Source organism: Triturus cristatus, chromosome 6, assembly GCF_964204655.1.
Source record: "Triturus cristatus chromosome 6, aTriCri1.1, whole genome shotgun sequence".
NCBI classification, from domain to species: Eukaryota; Metazoa; Chordata; class Amphibia; order Caudata; family Salamandridae; genus Triturus; species Triturus cristatus.
The window spans coordinates 644702929-644724097 of NC_140589.1; the positions used below are offsets into that span (position 1 = coordinate 644702929).

At 41.0% G+C, this 21169-nt stretch overlaps 1 protein-coding gene across 1 annotated transcript in view; it reads right to left on the minus strand.

The window, feature by feature from the left end:
* Nucleotides 1-1791: 1791 nt before the first annotated feature.
* Nucleotides 1792-21169, minus strand: part of MANEA (mannosidase endo-alpha) — a 234456-nt gene continuing 215078 nt past the window's right edge. The window contains exon 5 of the mRNA XM_085611141.1: nucleotides 1792-4239. Within this exon, the coding sequence (XP_085467267.1) occupies nucleotides 3603-4239 (637 nt within the window). The 3' untranslated portion in view covers nucleotides 1792-3602. The remainder of the gene's footprint in view (nucleotides 4240-21169) is intronic.

Below are 21169 nucleotides of genomic sequence, written 5' to 3' on the forward strand. Positions count from 1 at the left end.
CCCATATTTTGTGCAGGCTGGTGTCTTCACAACATTCCATTTGATGGCTTTGCACTGAGGAGCGTTTTTACTGCCCAACAATACAGGGAAAAATAGTAATACAACGAATGTAGAGTGGATGAAAACTGTAAAACTCATTAAGTTAATAACACCCCTTGACCACAGTCATGATCCGAAAATGCACATTTACGGTCTACTATAAAGGCATTGTAAATAAAATAAACTCGGACACGTACAAGAGACAAAACCGTGCTGGTCAGTGGGAGTGTGGGTTCCCCTTTGCTGATGTATATTCCAGATCAAAACAGTCCCATTTTTCAACATATTCAACTATTACCATACCTTGATATCCACAAGACATCTTAAGACAGGCAGACTGACATATTGAAGGAATCTTTAATAGGTGTATCCGAAAGAAAATGAATCCGAGGTTAAGATTTTGCTTCCAGAATGTGTCCTGAAGAGTTTAGATTTTGTTTCCAGAATGTGTTTTGAAGAAGCCATGTTTATATTTACACTAAACAGCAATTGAAAACATTTAGCCCACACCGATTAAAAGCACTGAAATGTAAAATCTGGAATTTATTCTAGGAATATGTTTTTAACTGAATACTGGATGGATTTTGATATCTCCGTGCAATTTATTACCAGAATCAAACAATTCTGTCCCCTAATTTGTAAAGAACATAAACATCATACAGTGAATTGATGCTAAATGCTTGCCTTTGAAGTATAAATGTTTAGATTGGTATACAGCAGTAAAACATGATTTTGGGCTGAAGAAAAATTCGCAATTAGTATGTGCATAATGGTGTGTATTTCACTGTTTTTAGATCCTGGAAAAACAATTTAAAGAAAATGATATTGCCAATTTTATTTATTGGAAAACCTTGCCAAACTCATTTGCAAAAGTTGTATAAAAATAGCTGCGCGTATGGGCACAAAATAGGGATTCAAATTTGGCCTGGGCATAGCAAAACTCCGCAAACTAGGCCCAGGACTGATTCAAATTTGTGGCAACATCATCTAACCTGATCAAATCAAATGTAATCCCTAAATTTTATGATGGACAGTCCTGACAACAAATGGAACAATATCAAATTGATAGCTTCCCCTTACCTGCCAACACAAAATACAAATTGTTTTAAGAGTCCCAGAAAAATATGCTTAACTTTGGTTTTCGTCCACATTTGCCTAGTATATGTATTTCAGTTTGATACAACATTGTATTTCACTGTAGCACGTTCGCTTCAAACCAAAACCCCAGATCTTTTGGAATTTAGTCTTGAACCTCAAGTACATCCCTTTGCCTCTAGAAGATCCAATAGACCAAGGTGCTATGATACTTGTAGATATTTAATCTAGCAACAACAATTAACATAAGTACTACAGGGCACTGTAAGTGTACTTGATCCTGGTCTAACTTTGTGGGGTAGGAATTTACTTTGCTATAGGATGTAAAGAGCAGTCAATAGTATCCAGGTCATTTATACATCTTAGATTCAGGCATGATGTTCCACATACCATTAGTTATGGGAGGAACTTTTGCTGCTCAACATTTAATTATGTCTATGATCTCATTGAACATGTTTTTGTAATGTTTATTTCTAAATTACGTTTTGTGAAATTATGCGGAAATGTTAATTATTTTAATGTTTTATACAAAAGCACCAGATTGTGTACGATTTTATGGAATACACTCTGAATAAAACTCCCTTTGTGTTCACAATTAATGTAAATCACTTACTGTAAAGCCAATAGACAAGAAGACTAAAGAACGATCACAAGAAGGAAAGTGGTTAAAATTTTAATCATGAAAGTGGCGGTACAGGGAACACAGTGTATGACCAAAAATCATCAGCTCACCAAGGTAATTTTTTTTTTCTCAAAGTCATCTAGGGTGTACTTAATGTCCAGTCCTGAGCAAGAACATTCCCCCTCATAGTGCATCACGTTAAGCAGGAAACACAGAGTGCGATATTTTATATAATGAGCAGATTCTTCTTTAGATTTTTAGCTCCGGAGGAAACTGTACTAATAATTGAAAATGCCCTTTACGCAAATCTGGAAGTCGTCACCTTGATTAGGGTGGGGACTTCGGGCACTAGGGTGCACATTTCTAGGATGCTGCACAAGAGTCATCAACACTCAAACTCATATGCTAGAGGTCAACAAAGTACCAAAGGGTGTAGACTGAGATTCAGAAACATTGACTATTTTGTGCAATGTTAAAAAATCCTGCTTTAGTGCCAAGGCCAATCCTTAATCTACATATTATGCATGTAAGAAGTTTTTAAAGGTGGCATCTCTTCCTCAAGACCAGAAAAGAATGACGACACCCAGGAGGCATTAAAAGGGACTGGCATAAGCCTTTCAATGTAAAAAATGTAACGTTAAAACAAGTCAATAAAATCATAATAATATTGAACAATGTTTAAAGAGGCACTGGGTTTGAAGCTTTAGGTGGGTAGGACAGATATTTAAATGTTCTTGTTGCAATCTATAGTGGCAACAAAAACTATTGTGCAATTAAATATTTTCCCATGGAGCTCAGTGGATGTCAATGTGTTTGTATGTCACTATATAGGGCTTATAACCTGCTGAGGTTCAAAAGATTTCACTTGACACAACTGCAAATGTGTCCGATGTAAGGTGTTCTATTTTTTTTAAACAAGTGGGCTTAGTTACGGATCAAACTTAACCATGACACGTGAATGTTGTGTGTTTGCTGGGGGTCCACACAAAGAAAAACAGTCCCCTGTGATTCAACAAAGAACCACGAGGTTACTTAAAGCGTGTTATAGACATAAATGTGTGATTATTTACATTCTGCAATGTGAATTATGGAAACTAAACAATATTATTGCCCCAAAGGCTGCATTATCATTGTGTTTGCTGGGAACTGAAGTTCCTGTAAGGGAAATCAGGGTATTATAGCTTAGTAAGATGGTCTTCAACAAAAGCATTTGGGCTCACACGCCCAGGGAAAATACATTCAAAAATACATGGATTCTTTCTCATCCGATTATGTGAGAAGGTGACAATGCCCCATGCGGTCATACCTATACACACCTACAAAACAGATAGTCAAATCAAAAAGTGCTTCACCGAGTACAATGCAATGCACTCTATTAAACTTATGCTCTAAAACACTGTCTAACAAAAGCCAAAAGACCCTCAAGAAAGAAGTAGAATGCCTTTAAAGAATCACATTCTAAGGTTAGGCACACTTTCCTTAAATTCGAGTCTTTGAAAATAAAGAAGCAACAATCACTCCTTTTCTAGAAAAGGAATTATTCAGACGGGACTGAGAAGTACAGGACTCCTTTCCACACCTCCAAATACAGCACCAGTCTCTCCTTTATAAGTCTGCTGCACTCAGCCTTCCAACCAGACCAGAGAGCTCTGATAAGCTATTAACATGCCAGTGTTCTACTAGACAGTCCACGCAGTCCTCATTCACTCACAAAGCAATATGTTTTCCAGTGTAAAAGTCTGTAGCAATGTTAACAACATGACTGAACAGTTGTTTGCAGTATGTGGCTGAAAACAGTGCAAGAAGTGGTGGCAGACTTCAGAAGTGCCACTCAAATTTAAGTATTTTACATAAGCCACTGTTCTTTATCTTTGCTATATTTCTTGGCCCACTTGCGCGTCAGCTCCAGATAAACATCTGGTTTGTGTGGCAGGTAGTCCTGATAGGTAATTTGTCCAACTTTCTTGGGAACAGCTTTTTCAATCTGAGTTCCTTCGTGCCATTCATTAAAAGAAGTGATGGAAATAATATCAGGACGTATCAGAAAGGCCGCATTTAGAGCAGTTTCATAATATTTTCCGTTTACTCGATTTCGTGTGTTCTGGCTATTCCACGGTCGGATGCTTGTGTCTATATATCCTGGTCCCACACTAGGCACAAACATTAAGTTCTTGCTGTCGCAGAAAGCCTTTAAACCTGACCAATTCTGATGCGAAGATCCATAGGAAAAGCCATTTGTGGCGAAGTAGGTATACATGCCATCAAAACCACTCCTGTGTATTTCCATTTTGTGTTTTTCTTCCACAAGTAGTGCAAGGAAAATTCCATCATATGGGGTATTGCGAATGCTCTGAGATCCAGACACGGTCAACAAATTTGCCCATGTTTCAGGACTGGTTATGTAGGAATCATAAATATAAAATATAGGAACATTTCTACCAGTGTTGGTATTGTACCTGTAGAAAGCAGGATGGCTTCCATATCTGCAAAATATGAAAGGAAAAGGTTTTAGTTTTTCATCTGTACTATAGTTGCCAGACATTAAAAATCATATGTAATGATTTCACATTCGCTGTCCTACACTCATAATGCCATTTGTTCTATTACATTTAATCAGCAAGTAAACCAAGTAAACTGAGAGACGAAAGCACGATGGAAAACGTCCACTAGAATTTCAACACACATATGTATTAGATAAGTTGCCCCAAATTGTGCCTACATTCCACAGGCTTGAGTGCTAAGTGTGGAATGAGCTCAATATTTGAGAGAAATACGTCACCCCAGTGATCTGTTCCAAAATGCGTTTTTCGCTGTACAGGTAAAGTGCTACTTTTCTTCGGAGATGCATTATTGTAAATAAAAAAGTTGTTTTAATCAAAACTCTAGCTCAATCATTAATGTTGGTTTTGATAACATATAATAAAAGGTACATTTAAAAAACCACCATGTGTGCTGCTTGGATACCCTTGGGGGTAATAATTCCGTTCTAATGGGTTTCCAAGCCTGACAGTGATTATGTCCTGAAGTGTCGTGAACATTTCTTCTGTCAAAGGAACAATGGGACTGCTTGTGAGAGAAGGAAGATGGTGGAGTGGCAATGGCTAGTCAATTATCGGGGGCGTGAGCTTGTGAGTGGAGAGGAACAGGTGGCTAATCGAAAGGACGAGGCTGGACTCTGGCTTTTTATAGGATGCTGTCAAGAGGAGGCTTAAGTGACTGAAGCCTTTCATTAGGGGAGCCCATTTAGACATTCACCTCTGCTGCCAGCATAGGAGAAACCTGTTTCTAGATCAGGAAAAAGGGGTGCTACCTAATTTACATAGAACAGGACAGGGAAGGAGACTAGAAGTTCTGGAGAGTCCAGTCTGGCATTTTGGGACAAGGCTTCTAGGATAATTTGCATCAAAGCAAGTTAAGAAGTTGTGCAAAAGTAGGATGGCTGTGCAAGGTAAGGTTAGGGTAAAAAGGCCTAGAAAGATCACCAATCAGTAACTAGTGCTGTGGATGCAAATGCCTTAACTCCATCTGCTCATAAGAACATTCCTGAGCCAGGTTAGACTCCTCACAAGAAAGATGAAGTCCTGACTGATCTGTCTGTGAAGATGCCAAAAATGTTTGCTACTCTGCACTTGAACACAGACCGGAAGTGCTCTCAAAGCTTCTGCAGCCTGCCTCCGTTTAATTGCTTCAGCTACAGAAAAAGGGTCTAGAAGGGCTTTAATCTAATTGAGATAGCCAGCTGCCAAGTTAAGAGTGGCTGTCCTGGCTGAAGGATACTAGGAGCTTTCCATGGAAGCTCTGGGAGGGACACAGAGTGACTTTTTGAGCATCATCAAAAGGTGAAACTTTTTGTAATTTTTTTTGCCTATTCAGGATCACGATAAAGCACCAAAGCTCTGCAGGAAAATTGTCACCTCTCTGGCTAAGGAATCCCAGCTAGGCTCACTCTAAGACTTTTCTAGGGTTTTCGAGGTTACTGCATCCCTGTCAAAACGACACATGCTAACCTGTGGAACCCCTCGCTGATATCAAACTTCTACATTGCCCCATCGTAGAAATTGACTTGGGTCCAGGTTAGGTGACAAATTTATACTAGTGGCAAAACAATAGCCATAAATAATACATTCAGTATTGCTTAAAAACTAAAGGCTTCACCTGGAGCCTGAATCTAAAGTATGTAAAACTGAAGGGCCTTGATAAGCTTCAGCATCTTATCATGCCCTATTGGAGGAGTTTGATGTCTGTAAAAAAAGCTAAATAAAACCCTTATCACTAGTGTGATCTACAAGTCTTATAGAAACTCAGCACTACTATGGTGTGCCAAAAATCGCTCTTAGGTCCCAGTTAGCTATGAAACTTAATTGATTGGCCCATTATTGTTTCTTGGTATTTTTTACTTTTAAACTTTTAAAAAGTTATATCAGGGGATCCCTCAATTCTATTTAACAATTTATTGTCATTTTCCTTATTAAATCTTTCTTTTTCTCCCTAAACTGGTTTGAGAATTCTATTGTGTTTTTTTGGTGATCTTAATGCTGTGTGTTACTGCTTGTACCTCTCATGCATTTCCCTGAGCCTGATGCTTGTGCCATTGCCACTAGGGTTTGAGAGGAGTTTAGTCAGTGAACTGTGAAGCAACCTAGAAAAAGTGAATTTTTTAAGTTGGTGGGGCCACTTCCTCTCAAGTTAATAATTTGGTTGCTCAAACATTATTTCTATTTTTGCTATGAACTATTTTAAGTAGCCCGTACCAATCACCAGAGAAGTGCAGAGAACTTTGAAGAAAATATTTGAAGAAACAAGAGCATTTAATATAGGATGTGCAATATGTATATTAGGAATGTATGACGTTACAACACATACATTTACAATGCATGCCTTTACAACACAGTTTTCACATCGCAACATCCTTTACAACGCATTCTTTTACATAGCATGCCATTACATCGCATTTTCAGAAACTACCTTTACAAAGCATTCCATTACATTGCATTATACCTTTACATCGCATACCATTACAATGCATACCATTACATTGCATTTAAGGTAAGTGTTGGATAGTGTAGGGGTAATAATTACTATTCTAACTCCAGTGAGTGCAACAGTCGGGTAAGTGTTGGATAGTGTAGGGGTAAGATTTACTATTTTAACTCCAGTGAGTGCAACAGTAGGGTAAGTGTTGGCTAGTGTAAGGGTACTATGCATTGCAATGGTATGCCTTGTAATGACTTGCGATATAATGCCTGCCTTGTAGTGGCATGCATTGTAATGACATGCGTTGTAGTGACATGCAATGTATTGCCTGCGTTGTAATACCATGCAATGTAAAGGATGTTGCGATGTAATGACTGCTATGTAAAGGTAGTGTGATGTAATGACTGCGTTGTAAAGGTTGTTTCCCGTAAATTAGTATGGCATATCTGGGATTTGGTAGAAACCAGACTTCAGAAATCACAGTGATGAAAAGGGAGGCAGGAGCATGTAAGTGGGACTGTACTAGACAACACAATGTTCAGTTTCACATATTGACATTAGAGCACACATTTCACAGGAAGATAATTGAATTACCCACAATCACATATGTGTTAGTTACAGGAGAAGCAGAAATTTGAATACAGTTCTAGAAGTTCTAAGATCAGCAAAAAAAACACAAAAGACCACCTCTCATGTCCTATCAATATATTCTATGATTTAAGGTAAAAGAAAATGTAGTAACCATCTAAGTACTTCTGAACACAATTTCTGGTACAAGACGTAAAGAGGAAGAGCAGCAAAAATGTTCAACAGTTCAATGAGGAAACCTGAAACATTAAGAAATTGCAAACAATAACGTAAATATTAAATTAACACAACAGCACTGACCTGTGAGCTGATGTGGCAAATCTATCTGCACAACTAAGAGTCAATTATTTTCCTTAAATCAATCTGAGTTTTAGATACCGGATCAATAATACGTTACCATGTTTGCAATATTTAACTCACGTTGTACAGTTCAGCAGTTTGAGTTTGTAGAAATGATTAAAACATTAAGCCTAGGGACCAGATGAATGTGCAGTCCTGTATTTTAGCTTTAGGAGACTATATTAAACACACTACAACCCCCTAACACTACTAAGATGTTCAAAATCAACAGTATCAAATGCTGGTATTTTTATATGGCTAAATTAGAAAGGGTAGAAGACCTTCATCTTAAGGGCAGAGTAATCAAAGGTAGTTATGGCACAAACTAAACCGGTGCTGATAGGGTTAAACAGCGTCTACTCTTCTTCAATCCAGAACTCATCCAGTAAGGCTCTCACATAATTGGCATCTGATAAAGGAGAGAGAACTAGACGCTCTCTTATCAAAAACACAGCCTTGCATAAAACACAGATCCTGATAGAACGGCTAACCTATATCAGGGTTGGTTGGAGAACGCTGCAGAAAAAATTGCACAAATCAAACCCTTCAGGAGAAACCGGGACACCCCCTCTGAACCTTGGTCCACTGAAATCATAAGACTGTTTAAACAAGCATGTCATAGGCAGGAAAGAAAACGGAGGCATCGTTATGAGCACTCAGAAAAAAAAAGTTATAAGCTTATTTTAGCCTCATACAACAATTTGAGTTTTAAAGAAAAATTTAAATACTTCACTCAGAAGATAGAAGCAGCCACAACTGTTAAACAGCTATCTAAACCTCCTGAAAAGGCGTTTTAGGGAATGGATCAAATTGTTTTGCAATAAATTGGCCTCCGTTTTCCAAGATAAGGTCAAGTTGGTTTTTAATCTTTTCTCATCTAATCCTCTGGCTGATAACGGCTCCCAAATTAAAATTAATGAATCTCACAGTGACTTCCAAACTATTAATTATGAATGTAAGGTCCATTTAACCTCTTTTGCTGAAATTTCCCAGCACCAAACCAAAACCATCCTCCAGTCAGGTTCTCTGCAGGATCCATGCCCACCAAAAACTACTCATTTAGTAGTTGACACTATTTCAGACCACTTAACAGAAATTTTTAATCTTATGATTAGGTCAGGAAAATTAGCCAGTGCCTGGAAGATAGCCCATACTCTCCCTTTAATCAAAAAAGCTAACTTAAATCCTTTAGATCCTGTGTACTACCATCCCATTTCCAGATTGCCCATTCTGGCGAAAATAATTGGAAAAGCTCTTAATTAATAATGAATGTAAGGTCCATTTAACCTCTTTTGCTTAACTTTCCCAAGACCAAACCAAAAGCATCCTCCTGCAAACAAAGTCAGGTTCTCCGCAGGATCCATGCCCACCGAAAAAAACTCATTTAGTAGCTGACACTATTTCAGACCACTTAACAGAAATTTTTAATCTTATGATTAGGTCAGGAAAATTAGCCAGTGCCTGGAAGATAGCCCATACTCTCCCTTTAATCAAAAAAGCTAACTTCAATCCTTTAGATCCTGGGAACTACCGTCTCATTTTCAGATTGCCCCTTCCGGCGAAAATAATTGGAAAAGCTCTTAATTAATAATGAATGTAAGGTCCATTGAACCTCTTTTGCTTAACTTTCCCAAGACCAAACCAAAACCATCCTTCTGCAAACAAAGTCAGGTTAACCGCAGGATCCATGCCCACCGAAAAAAACTCATTTAGTAGCTGACACTATTTCAGACCACTTAACAGAAATTTTTAATCTTATGATTAGGTCAGGAAAATTAGCCAGTGCCTGGAAGATAGCCCATACTCTCCCTTTAATCAAAAAAGCTAACTTAAATCCTTTAGATCCTGGGAACTACCGTCTCATTTTCAGATTGCCCCTTCCGGCGAAAATAATTGAAAAAGCTCTTAACTCACAGTTGATAGCTTTCATCGAGGACCAGAACCACCTAGACCCTTGCCAATTCAGATTCAGGAAACATCATTGCTCAGAATTGGCTTTGAACAGATTAGATGGAGACTGGATGTAGGGGGTAGTGCAGTGCTGGTACTATTAGACCTCTCAGCGGCATTTGACACCATAAACCACCAAATCCTGCTGAATAGACTGGAGGATATTGTGGTAATAGATAAAGCTCTTGCTTTAGTAAAATCATTTCACTCAGACAGAATCCAGTTTGTTGCAGCTGATAATTTCAAATCCCCATCCTTCTCTCTCCCTCTCCCTTGCCGCATCCCCCAGGGTTCGTTAGCCTGACCCTTTTTAACATCTGTGTGGCCCCTTTGGCCAAACTCATTAGATCATTGGGGTTCTCTGCAGTTACTATGCAGATGACACACAACTAGTGATCTCTGTATCATCTAATATTTCAGAGACAGCAAAGCGCTTTTACAACTGTATGCAGAAGTTCGGAAAATGGATGGCCCAAAACTGCTTAAAGTTGAACTCTGGCAAGACCGAGGTGCTGCTCTTTGGGAAGGATACTTCCTTTTGGTCCCAAGACTGGTGGCCACCTGAACTTGGACAACTTCCTTGAAGTTATCTTTGATAACCATCTGACCTTTGAAGGGCATGTGAATGCAATCACGTCGGCCACCTTCTTTACGATGAAACTTACGTAAGATCTTTCCTTTCATTCCAAAGGACCTGTAAAAAACAGCAATTTCTACTCTGATACTTTAAAAAATTGATTATGGAAATGCTCTTTTTGTAAATATAAGAAAACAAAGTGTAAATAAGCTTCAGGTCCTACAGAACTCAGCCGCTCGCCTGTTACTAGGCATACCCAAAAGAGAATCAGTCTCAGCTGCCCTTCAGCTTCTCCATTAGTTACCTATTGAGAAGCGTATACAGTTTAAGGCCCTGAGCATTACCTTCAGGGCTTTTCATGAGTAATGCCCACATTTTTAAGCTTTGGTTTCATTAGTATTTTCCACCACGATCCCTTCGCTCAGAAACAGCATGCAATATCATTGTTCCCAGAGTAAAAAAAGAGTAAAATGGGGCGGGAGAAGTTTTATTGGCAGCACCTCCCGTCTCTGGAACAGCCTCCCTTTATTCCTGAAAAAGGAAACCGACCTTCTCTGCTTTAGGAAAAAACTAAAAACCTGGCTTTTCATTGTCTGGAAGTCTCTAAACTTTGGCCAGCCTCATAACCTGGTACTGCCCAGTTTGCAAGCTTGCATGCCTAGACACCTCAGGGTAGTAGGGCGTGTTTATTATACATTTTCATTTTATTTTATTACAAGGAGAAGCTCTTCAATGGGCTCATAAGTGGTCAATACATCGTGATTGAAAGATGGCTTCAGGAGTAGAGTTAATGCAGAATTATTTAGTAGTTGCAGGTCGGCTCTTGAACAAAAAGCTATTTATCCATTTTTTGGCCTCTGGGCTATCATGTCAGCAACAAAGTTGGTAGACGAAAAAAGACTCAAATGTGGGTCTGAGACATTAATGGATTTCAAATATCACTAAAGCTAAAAGTAATTTCGCTCTCTGACATGACATTTTGGTTTTTTAAATACCCCTAGAACTAATGTATTATACCAATTTCTCATTGATTCCTGAACATCCCCTAGGCTTGTTGAAAAAATACATGATTAAATTAGCTACAGAGTTCTTTCTAAAGTGTCATGTCTCTTGTTTTTAATGTTTATGCTTTAACACCCCAATATCTATTTGTTGCTGAAATTTGTATGCCAGAAAACGGACAATAATTAGTTTGTCATAAAATGGTGAACCTGTGTCAGCTACATTTTGGGTAGGAAATTACAATTGAAGACATTATGAAAAATTCAACAATTGTCTATCACGCTGAGGAGTGACAACATGAATAATAGATTTGCATATGAGTGCACCATATAATTATGCACGTCAGAGCTGTGGAATACTCTATGCCAGATATGTTGTGCTCTTTACTGGAAATTATACTTGAGGAGCAAGATTCTCACACATAATTAAAGGTGAAACAATTGTTAGGTTTTGTATTGAATCACTTTGCTTATGCTGTAACCTGGTCTTGATGTTGTTGAGGAATGTGATGTTTTGAACTAGTAGGCAGTGGCTGATCTTTTCTGTAGCCACTGGTCACATTTCTAGATGCTTAATAAAACACTAATTTTCCCTGGTGTAGACTGCATCTTTACACTGGCAACAAGCTTTCTGCGACCAGCGAGGTACTCTGCGTGTAGTTCAGGGGCCAATGACAGCTTCAGTTGTTCACCTGTTGTTGGTCCAGCTGTTGGTAGGAAGTGAGCTGTGTCACTGCTCTAGACATTGTCCTTGACCCAGCGGAGGAGGAAGTTTTGGAGGAACATCGTAAAATCTGAACCTATATACAACATCCCTGTAACCTTTGGGTTTTTAGTGAATATAATATATATGTATATTTTGAATTGTGTATGGTGGGGTTTCCTTGTAGGAACATATTTTATTATTTCACCTTTTGACGTGTCATTGTGGAGATCAGCAACTCCTGTGTGACAGAGTTGCAGAACATTATTTCAGCACCTTCCTTTCTTCCAAGCCATGGTGTTAGACCTGGCTTTTTCAGCGGGATTATCCGGAGACCTTTTGCTTCTTGGCTTCCTGTTGTTGACCCTGTTTTTGTTGGTTTTATGACTCTGGGCACTTTGCCACTGCTGATCAGTGCGAACGTGCTCTCCCTGTAAACTGTGTTCATGGATGGGCGTTTCTATGATTAGCTTGTTTTACTTACTACTAAGTACCTAGTACAGTGCACAGTGTGCATCCAGGGCCGGTAAATCAATTGCTGCTAGTGGGCCTGCAGCATTGATTGTGCCACACACACAAGCAGTCTTTCAAAGGGGTCTCAGACCGGCCACTGCAGTGTCTGGGCGCAGTCTCTACTAACATGTCGACGTGGCAAGTGCACTCACTTGCCAGGCCCTAATCTTCCATTTTATTACATGTGAGTCACCCATAAGGTAAGCCCAAGGTACCCCTGTAGGCAGGGTGCAGTGTATGTGAAAGGTAGGACCGGTGTGCGAGATATGTCCTGATGGTGAAATGCAATGCATTTTGTTTTTTACTATTGAAAGGCTATCTGCCCCATAGGATAGAATTGGGAATACTTTGCAACAATTTACAAGTATAAATTCTCAACGGGACAAGACAGAAATATAAAGTTTAGAATGCTGGGACTCAGAATATAGAAATGCATCTTTTAGTGAAGGTGATATTTATATTGTGTACTTGAAAATACCACTTTTAGAAAGTAGCAATTTTCTTGCTTAGCCATCCTGTGTGCCTCTGCTGGTTTGTGGAGCGACAGGGGCTGGGGATGTGCATTGTCATCAGACAGTCACTGGGGGGGTTGAGGTGTGTCTGCCTCTCCTGGATGAGTCAGGGCTGGGCTGAATAGACCTGGGCGGCATTTAGAGTAGAGGGAGGAGATTTCCCTGCACATGAATAGGCCTGTTCTGCCTTGGACAATACTGTCTCCACCTCCTGCCAGGCAGCTGGGTCAGAGAGGACAGGACTGGTTTGAACTGAGCACAGAGTCTCTCTGCCACAAGAGAACAAATATAAACTGAGTATAAATATTGGGGTCCAGGCCTTTAGATTACTTCTGGACTCAAGAGGAACCTCTGCCAAGGAGAAGAGCTGGAAAAACTGAAGGAGAAGTACTGCCCCTTTACTGTGTGCTGTTGGCCTGCAGTGGCTGTTTCTGCCAAGGAGAGGACCAAGACTTTGCTGTGTGCTGGGTTCTCTGCTAGAAGAAAATCTTTAAGGGCTTAAGCTAGAGCTTGCCTCCTGTTCTGAAGTCCCAGGGACACAAAGACTTCAATCCCTCTGTCCTTCTGCACCTGGAACTGCTGTTTCGCCTGCCAGAGGGAAATAGCAAAACTGGCCTGGCAAGCAATGCCGCAAGCTGCAACAAAGCTGTGGGCACTGCTCGTGAAGTGCACAACAGACTGCCCCCACTTACACCATAGCCCCGGCGCTTGCTGACGCTGCACCGTACTGACTCCGGCGCGGTCATCGAAGCCTTTGCCTGAATTTGACTACTATTCGTAGATTGTATTGTTTTGTTTGGTGTGGGTGAGAATATGGTTAACATGATGGCAGATTGTGGATCTCCATTTCCCTTGATAGGTGTTGGAGAAAATCACTTTTATGCACAATTACGCAACATTGAAGTCAATGGAGAAAAGCAGATAAAGGCATTTAAAATCAGGCAATGCTTTCCCAAAGTTCACCTTGTTTTAGGTCGATAGCAGGACCAGGTCCAATGTTAAAGTAGCAGAAGATTGGGAGCGTCTTGGATTCAGCTGGGAGCAGGGGGCTGAGGGTGTTGGTAGCTGGTGTGCTACGACATAGGGGGCACTTGAAAAGACACTGCATAGGAGGACTTAAAGGTAAGTCCAGTGAGTCCCACTCCAGGGAGGAGGTCGCAAGGGTTTCAGAACCATGGGATCACAGCTGGATCATCGTTACCGGGGATGGTGAGGCCGGGTGCAGAGCAGATAGGTCAGACAGACGTCGTTCATCAAGATCTCCTCGCGGTTAGGAGCAGGCAACTTGGAGAGGCAATTTCAGGACAGCTGGGCCATTCACGAAGTGAGTCTCTGGGGTCTCAAAGTCCTTCGATGGGCGCTTGTTTCTAGGGCAGTTGGAGTCTGGCACGGACTCTTCGTCTCGCTGTTTTCTGAGGGGGGTCGAGTACCCCGGGTATTGGTACACCGAGAGGTCTTGGTGTCTCCAAATTTGGTGGGGAGACAGATCCAGCTCTCCGGAGCAGATGCAACTCTTCTGGTTCGATTGCCTCATCAAAGTCACCAGGGAGCAGCAGGTCGACAAACCAGATTTTGTGGGATCAGTGCCTGCGGTGTGAGGGGGAATATGATACCTTTACTCCAAGGAAGATTCTTGCTAATTTCTCAAAGACTGGAGGAGCTCTGGGGTTTTTGGAGTCTTCACAGGTTCAGGACGAGACTGCACCACCATGATTGCCGGGTCCTTGAGGCAGCAGGCAGGGTTTTTTGGTGCTAATTTTCACTGCAGCAGGGTTTCAGATCTTGGGCAGCAGCTCTTCTTTGTCAATGTCTTCTTCTTATCCGTCGAATCTGAGGTTCAAGTTCCTGGGACGCCACCCAAATAATAACTTTTGGGGCATGGAAGGGGGAGACAGATAGTGACCAATGGGATACCTACCTTTATGGTGTCTACACCATGTAAGTGACCACTTCCTTTAGGAAGGGGCACTACCCTAGCCCTAACAGGTTGTGTTCACACCAATTTTCAAGAGGGGTCCACATCACCAGCTATACCTTAGGGGGGTGCTGGCAGAATGTGGACACTCCTCCTCATCTAACTAATTTTCCCGCCTGTCCTCCCTCCAAAAGTGGAGCAGGACAGGGGGGTTGCCATCCCCCACTATTTGGGAAAACCTGGGCTGGACTTCAAAGGCGGCATCGCCTTTGAAGCTTCCCGCTCTGGAAGACCACTCCAGCCTGGAGGAGGTGTGAAGCACCTCCACCTAGAGCAGGCTTTGTGTCTAGCCTCTGAGAGCACGGGCTCTCACCCCATGAGGTCAGAAAAATGTATGGTGGTGGCAGGCTGGCTAAGACTAGTCAGAGACCACAGCAGTTCTTGGTAGAGGTTCAGGGGACACTCTTAAGGGTCTCCTGTGTGCATTTATTAATAAATCCAGTACTTGCATCCGTGAGTATTTATTAAGAAAAGATGTTTGGTACCAAACATCTTAGGGTACAGTGAAGCCATCATGAAGCTAGGGATCTCGTAATAAAGTACCTAGCCCATGTACTCTCTATGGCTTCCCTGTGCACTTACAATATCCAAGAATGGCTCAGATATATCCAAGAACAGCTCAGATATTGCAGGGTCATATCTGCTCAAGCAGATATGTCCACACATGGGGTATAGTGCACTCTGCCTTAGGGCTAGAAGGCCTGCTGTAGGGGTGACTTACCTATATCTCTTGCGGTGTATGAGAGCATGGACCACTGAGCTATATGCCTTGTTGACTCTTCGGTTTTCTCTGCACCAAGACACGCAGCCTGCAGTGGAAATTTGCATGATCTAGGTGAGGGGTCTCTGGGGTGGCACAATTTGTTCTGCAGGCCCAGGGGACCCTCTTCAGTACCCATGCCCTATATACCAGGAGTAGCATTTACAAGGGGGGCTGAAGTTGTGCCAATCGTGGTACAGTTTTGGGAAAGATATCTGGTACTGGGAACCGGGTTAGCAGGGACCAAGTGCACTTACAGTTCAAAATCACAAAAGGCATCAAGCAAAAAGTGGGGGCTAACCATGCCATAAGGGGCACTTTTGTTTACAACCGATGACAGCCAGTATGGACTAGGTGCTGTTTTGTGACAGAAGAGGAACTGAAAAGACAAAGTTGTAGCATTTTTCAGTCGTGGTTTGTGAGGTGCCGAGTCTTTTTCGGTCATTAAAAGTGAAGTATTTGCGTGTTGGTGGTGTGTGAATCATTTCTGTCATTATCTGTGGGGTTCAAAGTTCGTGATTCAGGTTGATCATAAACCTTTGATAGATTTTTTTACCACTATGGGAGCAGGCAGGGTCATACCTAGAATAGCTATGAGGCAATATAGATTACAGGAATTTGATTACCACATAGAATACAATTCTGATGTAAAGAATAGTTTAGCCGACTGTATTTTGTTTACCCTTGAATGATGAGATTGAGAGTGTGGTTGTTATAAATGAAATTGGAGTTGCCATAACAGTGCTAAGACTGAACAAGAATGGTTTCATGCGCTTGCTAAAGAGGGCGTGTTGAAAGAGGTCATTAACTTTGTGGGTAAAGTTTGGCTTATTTTGAAGTTGATGCTTTTAGACTTGCTAGGGTATCTATACATTCTCAATAACTGTTTGAGATGTTTGGGTGCACTTTTGGTTGAAAAATCTTTGCAGAATAAGGTAGTAGATTTGGCACATGAAGGGCACATATTAGAATGTGAGCTATGAAAAAGAGGATCCAAGTTTTCCTTTGGTGACCTTGTCTTGATAGATGACTAAAAGACTTTGTGAGATAGGGTATGAGTTGTGCTCTGAGTGAGAAGTCTCAAATCATGGTGCCAAGTGAGGTGGAATCTGTATCGGTACCAAATAGACTTGGTCAAATTTGGCCGTTGACATTATAAGGCCTATTTGTTCCTGTGGGGTTCGCAACAAATATGGTATAGTAGTGATGGATTCTTTTTTTCACGGTGGCCTGAGGTGACATTTGTGAATGGTATAACTACGGCTAAAGTTATTTAATTTTTGGAGACATTTTTGATGGTGGGAATTCGTGAGGAAATTGTGAGTGATAATGGTTCCCTGTTTGTGTCAAGGCAGTTTGAGTTTTTTTTTTTTTTTGCCGTCTAACATTACAGAACATCACTGTAGCATCCCAGAAGCAATGGTATGGTTGAGAGAGATGTAAAAAAGTAATTAAGGAAAACACACAGTCTGTGTTTAATGGTCTTGATTGGATGTATTAACTGATGAAGTTATTGTGGGCCATTCGCACCGCTCCTAACTCCGACACTAAGCTTTCTCATTTTGTGCTGTTGAAGGTGAAGTCTCCTGGTGTCAAGATGAACAGACCTTAGATGATGAGCAAGGGGGGATTCTTTGGAACTTGTCCATGATGTGAGTGTGAAGCACCCAAGTGTTTAAAAACGCTATGAATGTAAGATTGAAAATATGTTATGATGTTGTGGGAGATATAGTCCGAGTCAAGTAGCCTCAAGTCAAGAATGAATCTTGGTCTCTACCCCTAAGAGCGAAGTTCAAGTGATGAGCAGTGCTGTAAGACTGGAGGATGGAAAATGTTGGAACAAGGAAACATTGTCTGTGCAGACAGCAAGGGTTTCTAGGGAAGAGTGTGATGCAAGTGTGAAAGAAGATCTAGGTGGAAAGACGCCTGGAAGATATTCAAGGAAAGTTTCTCTGCCAATTAAGTTTCAGAATTATGTGATGTTGCAATTTCATGTAAACATGCATATTAGTGTGAGATTAGTCCTTAGTAGATTTAGATTTTTTGTATTAATCATATATTGTTAGTTTAAGTTGCATGTTATTTTAGTCATTTAAATGGGGAAGATTTGTTGGGTCTGTATTAGATCACTCTGCTTATGATGCATCCTGGTTCTGAGGTTGTTGAGGAATGTGATGTTTTCAACTGGGCGTTTCTGTAGCCGCTGGTCCCTTCCTTAGATGCTACTTAAATCATCAAATGTACCTGGTGTGGACTGCATGTTTACTACAATCACCAACCTTGCACTGTAAGACACGTGGCCACAAAGTACTTTGCTATGTGAAAAGTGTATGTGTTTGATACAGACAAAACAAGCACAACTGTTGAGGGGGTTCATCTAAGTAACCCATTAAGGCAGACGCTAACTGCCTGTTCAGGGACTTGCCTGGTGACATTTTTTTTGTTTTTTTTGAAGCCCTCGTAGCAGTGGAATTAAAGCAGAACACTGAAAATGAAAGATCACGCTAAAGTGGTGGTGTCTTTGAATGGGGGAAATCAGAAAAAATTGTCTCATAGAACAGAAATGAAAATGGTAAGGAGAATCAGGTTACCAAATTATTGCTACGTGTGAGAAAGGGAATGAATGATCTGCACCTTTATGAAACCAGATAAAGGACAGACCAACATTTTTCAAAATAGTCTTTGATATTGACAAGTAAAAGAAAAACTAGCCCTCCCAAAAAGCCGAATAAACATTACCGTGTCACTTTAAAGGAATTACAATGGTGCCAAATGTTTCGAAGGAAAATGTGTGCTCTAATAATTTATGGATACATTTCAATCAAAAGGAAACCGTTTATTGAGAGTGCCTGCCAGTGCAATCCAAACAGCTAAAATGTTGCTTCACCTTCTACCACTATGTAACGTAAGTATGTAAGTAGTAAAAAAAGCTGAAGAAAATTCTAAAAGATTCTGCAATTTGTTTGCCCAACCTTTTAATGATGTAACTTGTGGAACGTTTTTACTCTGGAAACTACTTAAAGAAAATGTATGAAATAGTTTTTTTGAAGCAAAGACCTGCTGAACGTGCTCAAGCTAGAAAAGAGACGACGGAGCAAACCCGCTTTATTCATTTCATATTCAGAAATGGTGTGAGATATGTCAGTGCATGTGCGGGCTCCTTGAATACATTATTTAATCACACAGAATTGCAAACTGAAAATTAATTTAACAAGCAGACATTTCTGTTTCTTTTATGAAAATCAGTCATTACTAAACCGCTACCCTAAAAGTTTGTTTAAATAGAATGCAGAGAATGGCGCTCACAGCATGTAAAAATACTAATCCTGCCACTCAGTTTTAACTGGACGATGCACCCTGAGATAACTTTTTCTTGATTTCTCTCCTTGAAAAACGTCCATCCTGTGATGGGGAAATGAATAAGGAGAATACCAAAGTATGAATTACCTTCTTTGCATATTCTCATACCATTAATGAGTGACTGGTGCATCAGTCTGTAAATGTATTACACAACACAGTTGGTTAATTATAGGATTTGCTTTCAAACTAAGTAGGGGGCTCTGCAAAATGCTCTCATCGTGCTTGTATAGGGTCTTCATCCTCACAGGGTGCTAAAGAGATGTTGTCTTATCCTTAGCATTAAAAGGACCCAGCCACACAGCTGCAGGAGGTTAACCCCGAACCTTGGCATCTAAGCTGTTCTCATTGGCAATCGATGTTGAAGCACTCAACATCAAACATTTCTCACCTCTTAATGTCGAGAGCTATTCAGCACCTTTGTTTGATATTGAGCCACCCGTTGATGTCAATGACCAGCTTGATAAGGACTGCACCACCATTGGAAGAGAAAATCTGTCTTATGAAACCAAAGAACTTAGAAAAAGGATAAACTAATGGCACCTTCTCCTATTCCATCAGAGCCTTCAGCCGACCATCTAATACATATCCCAGGTTCAGAGGACAACACTACTTCCTTTTCTCTTGACAATACGGAGGTACTCCTGAAGCATCACAATCACTATATGTCAAGACTGCCATACCAGCCAATATGTCCATTAGCCCACTTCCCCTACAGAAAGAGAAGGTAAACATATGCACAAGTTTCAGTTTGTTTTAAACAGGCGAAGGACTGACATTCTTAGAGTCAATACATGAGGTTCAGAGAAGAACAGTCAAGAAAGAAGATCATTCTAGGCATTCATCTCTTCCTACCACACATCAGTCTAAGAGTGGAGCTCAACCAGATGGAGATCATCCTATTAAGATCCAAGGGAGATCCTGCCAGGTGTACCACCTAGGAAGTGCAATAGGACCGCAAACTAGGATGCAAATTCTGACTGGAATGACCTGTCCCTTTAATTGAATATGCTACTTACCAGTATGCATCTGTTCTTGGCATGTAGGGCTGCTGACATTCATATCTGTGCATAGATCGCCGGATGTTTGCACGTTGTTATCCTGGAAGAGTCTTCGAAGTATCCTGGGATAGGTGACTCCTCCCCTGGACTACAGTGCGCATGGGCATCCTCTCCATCCTCAGATTGTTTTTCGCCATTGTGGCAGTGATGGAGTAGATACAGAAAGTGATGACCATGTTTACAGTAATTCTGAGAGCTGCAGCTGCTACAGGCGCCGGGGAGGAGGGAGGGCGATATGAATGTCAGCAGCCCTACATGCCAAGAACAGATGCATACGGGTAAGTAGCATATTCAGTTCGAGGCATGTGGGCTGCTGAATTCATATCTGTGCATAGAATACATAGCAGTGCCCTCTATTAGCGGCGGCTACCAGTGCCAGCTGCAGCGGTCTGAAAAAGAGTTTTGAGAACAGCCTGTCCTACAGCTGCCTGCTGTTTTGATTGCACATCTACACAATAGTGTTTGGTAAATGTATGTGTAGTGGACCAGGTGGCTGCTCTACATATATCATGCAAAGGAATGTTTCCTAGGAAAGCCATGGAGGCCCCTAACTTACGTGTTGAGTGGGCTCGTGGGGGAATCGTTAATGTGCGTTTAGCCTTTTGATAGCAAATTTGAATACATTTAACGATCCATCTGGCTATACCTGCTTTGGAGATAGCGTTACCTTTGTGGTATGGGGCAAAGGCAACGAAAAGTTGTTTTGTTTTCCTAAAGACTTTAGTCCTGTCGATATAGTACATGAGGGCCCTCTTTACATCTAGTGTATGGAGTGCTCTTTCTGCGACAGTTTGTGGGTTTTGAAAGAAAACAGGCAGTTCAATAGTTTGGTTCATGTGGAACTGCGATATCACCTTGGGCATGAATTTGGGGTTGGCACGTAGTACGACCCTGTTTATGTGAACCTGTATGAATGGCTCTTGAACGGTTAGTGCCTGGAGTTCACTAACTCTTCTTAAAGAAGTGATTGCTACTAGGAAAGCTACTTTCCAGGTGAGGAATTGAATCTCGCATGAGTGCAGAGGTTCGAAGGGTGGACCCATCAGGCGTGTGAGGACCAAGTTGAGGTTCCACATTGGAGCCGGTGGGTGGCTTGGAGGAAT